Source organism: Copadichromis virginalis, linkage group LG5, assembly GCF_057382275.1.
Source record: "Copadichromis virginalis isolate Kocher_CV1m ecotype Utaka linkage group LG5, C_Virginalis_male_GT1.1, whole genome shotgun sequence".
NCBI lineage: Eukaryota > Metazoa > Chordata > Actinopteri > Cichliformes > Cichlidae > Copadichromis > Copadichromis virginalis.
In genome coordinates this window covers 39,840,980-39,853,340 of record NC_140622.1, presented here as the reverse complement: position 1 = coordinate 39,853,340, position 12,361 = coordinate 39,840,980, and the positions used below count along the sequence as shown (strand labels likewise).

General features: G+C 43.3%; 1 protein-coding gene across 3 annotated transcripts in view; it reads left to right on the top strand.

The window, feature by feature from the left end:
• LOC146710382 (semaphorin-3D) overlaps positions 1–12,361 on the top strand; it is a 110,118-nt gene that overhangs the window by 77,479 nt on the left and 20,278 nt on the right. For all 3 annotated transcript variants that reach the window (XM_085457797.1, XM_085457798.1, XM_085457796.1), the window contains exons 3-6: positions 8,805–8,959; positions 9,192–9,254; positions 9,449–9,568; positions 11,385–11,475. In XM_085457797.1, the coding sequence (XP_085313923.1) occupies positions 8,805–8,959; positions 9,192–9,254; positions 9,449–9,568; positions 11,385–11,475 (429 nt within the window). The remainder of the gene's footprint in view (positions 1–8,804; positions 8,960–9,191; positions 9,255–9,448; positions 9,569–11,384; positions 11,476–12,361) is intronic.

The following is a 12,361-nucleotide window of genomic DNA, read 5'->3' as shown; positions in this document are numbered from 1 at the left end:
AGGAAACAGTCCATGAAACACTTTAACTGGTTTTTCGTTTTAATCTCCAGCTAAAGAGCAAAGCTGCCTCTGCTTTACACGAACACTTTTCACCCTTTTGTCCTGTTTTTAACTGTAACCGTTGCTTATGTCAGTTTGGAGCCTTGGATACACAAACAGAAACCCTGAAGAAGGAAACAGCCCGCTCATGAGTTTATATAAATGCAAAGATGGTAATTTAATAACAAATGATTGGTTGGTGGTTAAAAGCCTGCCAGGAGACGCTCACAGAGCAGACTGCTGCAGGTCAGAGGAGTCTCCTGTATAAAGATGTTTGAACACTGTTGCTAAATTTAACCAAACACTTACTGTTGATGGATTTCAAGGTGTTTTCATGCAAAGAGTATATTTTGAACTTTGTCGTGTTTCCCTTTAAGTTACGAACGCTCTCTGACTTCAGTGCTGATGATGTACCAGTCAGCAACCTGTCATTGCTCTTTGTGTGATACAAGTTTGTTTTTTAAATTCCTACACGCAGGAAAAGAAAATGTCACGTGTCAAATTCACAAAGAAGACAATTTAAACTTCCTCCTACTTTTCTATAGAAATAATGAATTTAGTAACTTCTTCTATCTTGGTTGTTAATGCACAAATGACTTTATTAGGAAACCTGTGGCTCCACGCTGTAGAGCAAACTGATGCCTTTAATGTGAAAAAGGCATTTCCAGAATAAGTTGGTCTAGAAAATGAATAAAAATTTGCAAGAAAATAAGGAAACACGACCCCACAGGACCCCAGAAGTGCTCACCCCCCTCCACCGCCCAGTGCTTAAATTAAAAAAACACATTATTGACTGAATTATGGTGACAGTAAATCAAACTTGGGGACTCTGCAGCATTTCCTGGAGATAAGGAGCATATTTTTATAATTTGTAGTCAGATTTATGGACGTTTATTCACACTCAACATTTTAAGATGATATTTTTTGGAATTATAAGATGCAGTAAATCTAAAGTGTGTTTTGTTTTGTCACTGTGTCCACAGATGACTGATTTATGACTCTAAGGTTCTTTTCCCGCTTAATTTAACCCTTTTGTGAAAGTTCCCAAACTTCCCAAATTATGGGAATGTTCATCCTCTTTTTTCTTATATGATATTAAAACAAATATTTTTGCATTTTGACCTGTTTTTCAGAAAGGAAGTGGGACAATGGACAGATAATTCAGTAAAGATGGTGATGAATGGGATATTTGGAGCACTAAAAAGCATGTGATACAGTATTTGAGCAAGCTGAGCGTGTGACTGCTCTCAGAGACCTTTGTGAATCTTCCCTGGATTCATTATAACTCGAGGAAAAGCTTTGAGCTATCGGTGCTGAAATTAAAAACAGGATTTTCTTGCATGGGCCAATAAATTAGCAATAAATCTAATGGGGGGGATTTACAGCCTGAGGGCTGTTGGCCGCTGCTCTTTGGTTGCAGCTCCGTTGGACTCGGATCAAAGGTGGTTCCCCTGACGTCTGCTACACTGAACAGATGTAGTAGCTGTAAACAGACCTGACTTTGCTCTCCTACTAGGTGGTGTGTGCGTCTGTCTGAACAGATCACACACGAGCATGGATGAATGTGTGAAAAATGTTTCTGTGTTTGTATTTCTGAGTGATGGCGAGATGCAGCACTGAACAGTTCAACCTCAGAGTTACACTCAGGATGCAAACTGATGGAGGAGACGTGAAATCACCAAATATGGAGGCGAACTCTGAGATAGTTTTTTTCCATTTGACTTTTTAATGAAGCGTGAAAGCTCAGACTAACAGAGCGTCCTGCTGCGCTGCAGGCGGGGAGCAGAGCTGCACATGGCGTGATTTGATCCAACCTGCCCCACGGCTCCCTCGGGCCATTCTCTTATCGAGTGATCGAGGGCTTCCAACTCTGAGCGAGTTATTTACTGCACTAATGTGCCAAGACTGTATCCAAAACAAACTTGTATTACCTCTATTTTTAGTTTGTTTGATGAGGAAAAATTAATCACGGAGGGAGGTACGGCCCGAAACATAATACTAAAAAAATACTTCTCTAAGAAACGACTTTGATTTCAGCTCTTCTTACATTTAAAATATATGACAAAAACTGAACAATGAAAGTCTCACAGATGATTCATTCTTACTTCAACCCAAAGATTAAGTTAATAACATCTTTAAAATTACTCGGTTACAGTTTTAACTGAGCTTGTTTTTTAGGGGTGCGTGAAAACGGAGCTCATGGAGAAACTTAAGGAACGAACCCCACTCGAGAGCCCTGCGTGGATTCCTGTTACCTGTGAGCCACTGTGCCTGTAATTAGAATGATCGATTCATTACCATTAATGCAGAAAGGTAAAATATATATTTGAGCCAAATTAGAATATTAACTTTAGTTAGTAACTTTAATGCAGTGACTCACTTGAGGAGCAGTCGCATGGAGATAAAATGCTTATTTTTTCAAAAAGGGAGCAAAATGTTTTATTAAAATTCTTCCTGAAGAAAGAAGTGAGGCAGGCGATGAAGTCGAGCTCAGATCTCTGATCTCATTGCCACCTCACATCAGCTGATGGGTTAGGGTCCAGTCAGAAAATTTCCACTCTGTCTACAGCTGATGCACATCTGCAAGCCACTTTACAACCCACCTCCGTGCAGCTCCTCCCGTTCATGCTGTATGTGATTAATCAACATCATGTCTGTGTCACTACGGGGGCCCTCTATAGCTTTCTCTGCTGATGGAAACAACGATCTTAGACGCTATCTTGGGCCTCGTGGTCACTGAGTTCCTGGCGCTGAGAGGAGGCGGCAGCACCAGGACAGGGATCAGATGCTTTGTTTTGTTAAGCAGGTAGCGCCCTGGGTCGCTCTCACTTCCTATAGCTGTCACCTCGTGTACATGAAGACAGATGGAAAGGTCAGAAAAAGTCACTCTGGGTTTTCCCTGTATTTATTCAGACCGCTGTCATCCTCACTGAGAGCTGCCTGCATCTAAAAACTCACTACTTCTAACTCACTTGTGGACATTGTTCTGCAGGAGAAGCATGTTGCACTTTGGATTTCAGCAACTTGCTAAATGTATAAATGAGTTCAGCAGGCTAACAGAGGAAGCATGATCCTGAGCTCTGCTTTCAAACACAGGCCTGTTTTCTTTTCACTGCAGCTGAATGTAAAAATGCTCTCTGGGAGGCAGGCTCGTCGCTCCTGTGCTAACATGTCGTGTTTGGCTGAAGCAAGCATGTGTGCAAATCACGTTGCACCGCTCGCCAAGGTCTGAGCACACACGCACACTTTTAATGAAGCAAATCCAGTTTTAATCACCTCCCTGATTGCAGGCAATCAGCGTTCATCACAGGGAACGATCAATCACACGCACACACAGCTAAGCCGCACACACAGATGTCACACAGGCTCGTATTCACTCTGACGCGCTTTCACACTTACGCACCTCACAGTGAAAATAAAATGCTCCAGACTTTAGACTCTTCTGAACTTTTCACATACAACACAAAGTATAGCAGCACTTTAAGTCTTCTCGGATGCTTTTATCTTTTTATGTAATTCATTGTGATGTTGATCAAATCCGACTGCTCAGTTTATTCTTTGGCGTCTTGACGTTTTCTTAGTCACTTGAATCTTGAATCAACTTTTTTAAAGTAAAGCCAAAACTAAGAAAATATGACATTTTTATACGTTTTACTGCGAGGAACAAATTTAACACTCCCACAGTGAGTAATCGTGCCTGTGCTCACTGTCCTGACGATAAAAGTCACTGCTGGTTAAATTGGGTAAAGAGAAAAAGATTGAATACATGTGAACCAGCTGTGCTGTTTCATGCTGGGACATACAGTCACAGTCAACTTCCACTGAATTGCAGCTTGAGAAGATTGCATAGCTGCAAAGATGGATTTGTGTTTTTTGGGTTGATGGAGGCAGATGATCCACTGAGTTGACCCCTAAAGGGAGCAGCTGTAAGAAGGAGGAGATAACTGTGCGTGTCTGAACAGGATTTTGGTGCATTGGTACAAAACACAGCTGTAAAGAACTGTGGCACAGCTGTGATGCAACAAAGGTGCGGTCCTGCATCATCAGTTTTTAAAGGAGCTCTTTATTCGTTGTTCTTTTAGTCAGTTCTGTTACATTCAGTCATTCTTTAGGTTAGTTTTCATTTTAACACGACTTGTACCTCCGTAGACGCATCATTGCACTGAACAGCGTGCAATGGTTTCACTTGTTGATGTGTGACTTACATTCGTCTTCTCGAGTCTTAATCTAACCTGAAACCAAGTGTGTAGGCAGATTTGCGTCCCCGCAACATGTGCGTGCGCTCAAGGTAGCTCACACACTGATGTGCAGCACAAAGTTCAGCAATCAGCAAATGTTTGCCATTAATTCTCTGCTGTTGATTGGATGATAAAGTTAAACAGAGCGATATAATTATCTGATTATAGGTTTGGATACAGCTGGTACTTTTATATTAGCGATGAGGACGAAAGTGCTTTGAAGCATCTTAAATGGTTACAGTTGCACAAGTCTGTACATCTGATCTACAAGTAGAATCAATGGACATAATTTGGTGTAAAAACTCATGTGTGGCCAGTGCAGAAAGGACAAATTGACACTCTGACCTGGACTCACTAATCCCGACCTCGCTGACACACACACGCCAGTACACACTCACACGTGAATGGATTACCGAACCGGCCCTTTAAGCACAGGCCCGGGGGGCCGAGAGGTCAGAGGACCCCTGCAAAGAGCCTCTGTGTGAAGTAAGTGTTTGTAAAGTCACAGAGTTCAGTGAAAAGGCACAGAGGAGCACAACATAACCATAAAGAGACACAAAGTGACCTTAAAGAGGTGAGGACGACTACAACACGATGGAAAACAAAAAAAAGGCCGCGTGCCATCATCGTGCAGTCGTTTTATGTTCAGCGCCTGTTGTGAAACATTTCTGGATGTTATGCGTCGCTTTGTGTTCTCATCTCTCTGTAGCTTCAGTAGGTTTTAGTAGTTTGGTGTCTTTGTGGTTATTTTGTATCTTTTTGTGGTCCCTTTTTCTTTGTTGTTGTATTTTCTAGCTTCATTGTCTCTGTGATCATTTTGTTTGTCAGTTCTTGCCTCTTCTTCGTCATTTCTCAGCATTTCCTTATTTTTATTCTCTTTATTGTTATTTTATACTGGAGTCCATTTTTTAATAATCCATGCAAACTCACCCACAAACATACACATGGACTCACAATGAGTGGAATACAAAGCTTTGCTTTATAAACCTCGAAGCTGTACTTGAATCAAGACGTGTCGAGGCTGTGACCTCTCGCCATCCAGCAGTCATGACGAATCCACATCACCTCTGGCCAATCAGAAGCACTCAGCATTACCTCCGGACTGTGATTGAAAGGAAAAGCAACATTTAGGCATTTAACTGAATTACATCCAGACTCAGTGAAACTTTGACCGGTCCAATGCACTTATGGCCACTAATGAAGACAGACAGACAGACTGAACCCATTCTTGCTTTTCTTCCAACCATTGGAAGTGATTTTAGTGCGGACGCTTCCTTGTTTTGGTGACTGCTGACTTTAAAACGGTGCAGGTCTGTTCAAGTTATCAGGAAAACAAAAGGAAAAGTTAAAGGGGAAGAACCTGGACGTGCAGCAGTCCTGTGTGACATAAAGCTTTTGGTTTCCTCTCTTCGTTGGTATTTCATGTCATATTTTTCATCGTGCCCCCCTCGGGGGGAGTAACTTTTCTTTCATCGTGTGGTCTACTTCCCATCCCCACTTCACTTGATCGATGGGATCTCTCAGACTCGGAGCCAAATGCCGCAGCTCTGTAAAATAAGAATCTACTTGCCCTTTTCCAGCTCAGCGGCTCAGCCCCTGCTGGTATCTGTGGTGCTCTTACTGTAAAATCATTCACGGTGGTTATCGCTAGCAAAAAGTTTGAAATAATTTAATTAGAAAAAACAGCTTTATACTAATCTGAAAATTCCCCAAATTTTAAGAGAGGAAAAAATCTACAGAGGCCTGTTTGCTCAGAATATGAGCTGACTTAGCGCACGGCTAACAGTCTGGGTTAGTTTGATGGTGACCTGCTCTCGGCCCCTCGAGCTTTAAATGAGTTGATGACACATTTTTGTCTGTTTCTATGACACGTTTCATGTTCTGTTCCTTTAACCTCTATAAATCTGCCCACTTCAGTTACATGTGTGACGCCCTGAGGAGTCTCACAGCTGTGTGAGAGTGGATTATCTGAATGAGAAACGAGCTGTGAAGATCTCATTTAGGAGCCTGAACAGATGTGGCTGTTACGTCTGATTGCACACACAACTTTGCTGTGTGTGTGTGTGTGTGTGTGTGTGTGTGTGTGTGTGTGTGTGTGTGTGTGTGTGTGTGTGTGTGTGTGTGTGTGTGTGTTCAGTCTTTACTTGTATAAAAGTCCAGTTTCCTCTTTGGATGTAAAAATATCAGGATCCTGCTCAGATGGATAAAATCTGTGTTTATAGTTTTGCACTTTTCTCATAAATGAACACCTTTCGTCTCAGTTTCTGTATTTTTACCTGCAGTGTGTCTAATCCACCATTGTGCATATTATCCTGAAGTATGCCAGTCTGTGATTGGTCCTATTACGAGTCACATCGAGGGTGATTTCCTGTGCAGAAGGAGAATTTTTCCGTTTTTACCTCACAGCTGTTCCTCGAGTCTCGCTCTGAGTTTTGTCAATTTCTTCATCAGACAAAGATGCAAAATAAACTGGAGGAACAATTAATCACAGAGGAAGACCTAAAGCAAAGTCTGCGCCTTTTCTGCCTTTTTGTACTTGTAGGACTGAGGAATCACTTTCATTCATCACTCCTTTTATTATTTTTTCAATGGGGGGCTCAGTGAAACTGCTGAAGACTACGCGTGATTAAAGGCTGTGCAAATAAACTTGACTGCACGGCTCTAGAGTTGAGCCTTCCTCCATTCTTCAGCCCTTTCTCCTCTGTTTCCACGCTTGATTAGCGAGCAGAAACTCTTGTGCGTCCCGTTAACGCGATGAAAGCGGCGTGATTGTCAGAGCGGTGATTTATTTCTTTTTAAATGTCCTCTGGTGCGGCTCAAGTGCAACAAATGTGCCGTGCTGCATTCAAAGCCGCTTTTGAGCCATCGGGACGCACAATCAGCGTGTCCGCGCACACGCCGGACTGTGCTGTGCATCCGCAGTGTGGGGTGCGCTCTGACTCGCAGGCCGGGCCTGAATGCTGTGACGGTCTTGTTGAGTTTCACGGTTAGTTTCCTTCGTTCGTTCAAGCGATTGTTTGCAGCGCAGGCAGGTCAGTGCGGCGGGAAGACGAGGAGGATTTCAAGGTTAATTAGCTGCTTTTACTCCAGTTAATATTTGCAGCGTGAGGTCACAGACTTACCCACCGTGACCCTGATTCAAATGAGACGCAGGTGTTTGAATGAATAGAGGATCAGTTATGGAGCCGCCCGCCTGAAGCACTTTCTGTCCACGTTTAAACCTGAACGTTCAAAGACGTGTTCAACATGTTGATGTTGCACTTTTTGCATTTCTATTTAAATTGTCTAACACATTATTGTTTTTATGATTTATACTTAGTGTTTTTACTTGTAACTGAATCATTTTTAATGCATTTAAATGTGTGTAAGCACGAAGCATATAAGCTTGTATTTATTATTATAACTGCAGAGTCCTACTCTTGATGAGCCTGTAGTTTAACAACAGTGGACTATAGTTGGAACTAAAAGTTGTTTTCATTGTTTTATCCTCGGATTATCTTTTGTTCACAGGGATGATGTTCGTGGATGTTTTGCCCCAGCAGCACAGAGAGTTGTTTGTTTTTGCTGTCAAATGACAGGAAACGGCACAAATGCATCATCATGAAATCAGTTATTAGGCGGGCAAACGGCTAAATTAAAGTCCACTGAGGAGCTTAAATGTGATTTAAGTCATGAAATGTTGGGAAAACACTTTTCATTACAAAACTTGCACTATTAATTTTCAGACTGCATTAGGATTATTGAATTATTTGTCATTTCTCTGTAGACGTGTTGCATGCTGGTGTGAACCTGAGTCCTCTTCGATCCAGTTTCACTCGCAGCTGTGGAAGTTTCAGGCTGACACACTTTGCAGAGCCGAGAGGGTTTCAGGGTTGATTTGACCTGCTTGCTCAGGTCGTTTTCTGCCTGCTTTAGCAGCGACTCCCCAGAGACGAGCGCAGCGGCAGCCTGCAGCCTGACTGATGACCTGATGCTGCCGTGTGTCAGTGATGGCGAACGATTAGGAGAGATGTATTCAATAAAACATATTTTATTGAAGTAGCAATACAAACTATATAACACTAATAAAATAAATCCATTCACAGTTTAATGGAGTTAAAATGCAGTTTTTCTGAGCATTATGGAAATCTCCAAACAGTTCACGCAGCTCTGGGTGAGACGATGAACTTCAAAGTGAAAGGTTTTCACTGTTTTCACTCGATTACTGACGAAGTTAAAGACGCATCAAATGTTTTCGGTTAATGTGGCTTATTGTTACTCACTCACACGTTTCATATTAACTCAGCCTTCTTGATGATATCTTGCAGGATCTGCATTATTTTTGTCTTGCAAAATTTTAATAGGAGACGTTTGAAGCTCATTTTGCAGACGTCTGTGTTGTTGTTGTCATTTCAGTTGAAGGATGTGTGAATTATGGTGCATTATAATTAAAGGCAGTGAAATTAAAAAAACACTTATGGCTGGTGAGAGCTGATGCTGGGTACAGGCGCGTTTGATTGAACAGCCTCTCTCCTCCGTCTGTGTCAGATGTGAGGAACGGTTCAGCTGTCTTCTGGGAGGAGGGGGTCAGCGGTGGGTACCAGGCCCTGCTGTTAGACGAGGATAAAGGCTGGCTGCTGGTCGGAGGGAAAGACCACATCTACCTGCTGAAGTCTGACAGCTTGGATCAGCCCTCGCAGAAGGTAAAGACACAAAGATTCATTGTTGCTGTATCTTAGTTGCACATGTTCACCAACAGCCTGCACATGCTGATCTGGAGAGATTTCACTGTAATCGCTTCCTCTGGCACAGAAAGCAGCCACAGCTCTGGAGCCCAAATGATTATTTGATCTGGCAGGAAATCAGTCGGTAACATTCGTAGTCGTTCGAGCTGCTTTGTTGCCAGCGTTGCTGATTGATGCTCGTTTCTTTCAGATCTACTGGCCGGCTGCCAGAGAGCATGTGGAGCACTGCAGGCTGGCTGGCAAAAGCCTGGAGGTAACACACTGAGCATATTTTAGTATGTGCACAGTTTGTGTGCATTTAGTTTTATTACACAAACAAACTCTAATCACAGTTTATCTGTACAGTAATAAATATCAGTTACTCTGGAGTTTTTGTTATCAGTGTTACAACGACTGGAATAAGTGAAGAATTACATTAGACATGATCCTGTTTTTGTCTTTTTGCAGACTGAATGTGCCAACTTTGTGCGGCTGCTGCAGCCTTTCAATAAGACCCACGTTTATGCTTGTGGTACTGGCGCTTTCCATCCACAGTGCACTTACCTGCACCTCGGACACAACACAGAGGTACCAGTTCATTCAGTCGTTCATTTAGTTCAAATAAATATGAAGTCACAAAGCTAAAGTGGAGCAGAGGGTTGGCTGTAATGGCATTCAAGACTTTAAAAATTGGATATTTCTGTTGTTTTATATGTGAAAGAGTAAATCTGCTCTGTCGCTTAACAAAGTTTTTATTTAAGCCGCTGATTATTTCCAAACGTAGAAACTGTGAAGTCAAATTCAGACGTTTTCAGTTCCACAGTTAGATGTTCGGCTCTGCCAGATCCAGGAAAGCCAGAGGACCCAGTTCTTTGCTTGAAAAACAAAGCCAGCACTGCCATGTTGTCTAATGTGCTGACTGGAAACATACTGGTGTCACTGCTATGATACACCTGGTGGAGCAACAGCCAGTCAGGGTCTCGCTCCTACCTCGTCACTAAGGACACTTTGGGGTCACATTTAAACTCTGTGGATCATTTTTTAGCTTGCATGTTGTAAATGAGCTTATTTAACCCCAAACCACGAGCTAAACATAACCAGTGTTTTTGTGGTGTCTGAACTAAAGTGACAGAAAGAAGGAGGAGAAAACCAAAACATGAACCTCAGTGTTTTGGCTCATGCTACAGCCCTCTGAGGCTGGAACTGTACCAGGAACAAGTGGTTCCTATTAAACTGAAGAAATAGTTAGTGCATTGTACTGTAGTGACTTGTTGACAGTCTGCATAGTCACAGAAAATTGGCAGACATGTGCCTCATGTACTCCAGTCCCCCCCAAGTGGACCCTTGTATACTTGTGGTCTGCTATCTTCAGCCAACATTATCTGACACAATGTGATGGCAGTGTGAGGAAATGAAGGACAAAATAGTTATAAAACAATCATGAATGGAAACAGAAGAACTGCAAAGTGATAAAAACAACAAAGAAGAGACGAGAGAAATCCCAAAGGGAACACACAAGATAATCCACAGTGGGTTTTCACAGAGAAAACCACGTGGGGCCACAGAAATGTTGCACTTTTGGGCCCTCTGTTACACCACTGGGCTCCTATGGAGGTTTTCACCGGGCAGTCCACAGTGGCCACGCCCATAGAAAAGTCATACAGGTGTCCCAAAGGGTAAAAGTGCTGCACACCCATTTGGGATAAATGTGGGTTTCCCTTCCCCCATAAACCCACAGTTCACCCACACGCACCCACAGTGGGCCCAGATGTGCATGTTTGCTGGCCCGTTATTTGTAATAAGGAAGGTTACTGCTGCGGAGAGGATGAAACCACAGAGCATGTTTTAAACCTCAGTAACATGGAAGGGGGGTTGAGTGGGCCCCCAGTAGTTCGGCCCACACCTGCTGTAGAGCGTGGTCCAATGGTCCCAACTGTAGGACCCTCCCTGCATGAGTGGGCTGCCCCACATGGGACCCCATTGGACTTTAGGGGGCCCATAGCTTTATGTTCAGTGGCCACCTCAACCTCAAAAAACAGGTTAAAAGATAAGTTTGGTCTAAAATGTGGATTTTTTCCTACACAGTCTGTGTTTGAAGCAAAAGGCCTGAACCAGAGCAGTACTGTTGACTGATAGGTTTCTGTTTGGAAATATGCTGCCCTGCTGAAGGGCTGTTTGCTCGCCTGTGTTGAAGGACTCATTGTTTCCTAATCCATCCACCATATTCAGACTTCTAAAACACTAATATTAATCATCATCATTGTTGGCAGTCCTCTAAAATCAGTCAGCCTCTCTAAAGAGCTTCTGTTCTGTAATGAAGTGAAGTGAAGGCAGCTTCATCTTTGCCCTTCTGTTTATCCATCATTCTGTGTTTGTGTGGTCTCCTCTGTCCTCTCTCCTGCAGGAGCCGTTGTTCACGCTGTCTCACACGGTCGAGTCAGGCAGAGGAAAATGTCCCTTCAGTCCCAAAGAGCCCTTCGCTGCTAGACTGACCGGTAGGTCCCGTCCACCCACGCGCACTCGAAGGTCTGGCCTGAAAGAGTGGCCATATTGAATCATCATCTGTCATTCTCTAAAAGCCGTGTTCACATTCTGGTGACAGCGGCGCTGTGCGGCGTACAATCCCACCACTGTGTGACTCCTCGCTGCAGAGTGTCCGCTCAGCCGCGGCGTGTGTGGTCCGCATGAGTTATTCCACGCGCTGACGTCAGCCGCTGCCCCCCATGACATAAAGGACATAAAACACATCGGCCATATTTGGATCACTTAGACAAAGAGAGAGCTCCATAGAAGAAGCCATAAGTTTTTATAACTGACGGTTGGGTCTGTGCTGACAGCTGAGGAATGAGGGTTTACCAGCGACGGAAGCACGATGTCTTTCCAGCACAACTAATGTTTAGGGGAGGCTGTGACTCAGGAGTCAGAGTCGGTTGGCTACTAATCTGACCCCTACTGGTTTTGTGCCCCCAGAAAAGTGTTTGCATGATAGCAAGAAAGCAGAAAAGGTTCAGTAAAGCGTTGCAAACCTGGTTTGTAAATATATTGTCACTATATTGCCAATTAAACCAGCCAGGTGCTCCCAGTTGCACCGATTAACTCCGCCTACCAGGAACCTGCAAGACAGCGCACAGGGACAGAAACCCATCAGGCCCTGGCCGAGGCGCCTCTGCGTGGGGAGTTGTTAGTGTTTGTTTGGAATTCAGTAATTTTAATGTTAAAATAACTGAGCAATAAACACAACGTGATGCTTATTAAACAGCTTAGTCATGTTGTGAGGTGAAAGACCTTCATGTGAGCGCCCTCAGTCATTGGACAAGCCTAAGAAATCAAGATAAGGACATCAGACACGCTCTAAATCTGTTTGTTTAGTTGATAGAGTTG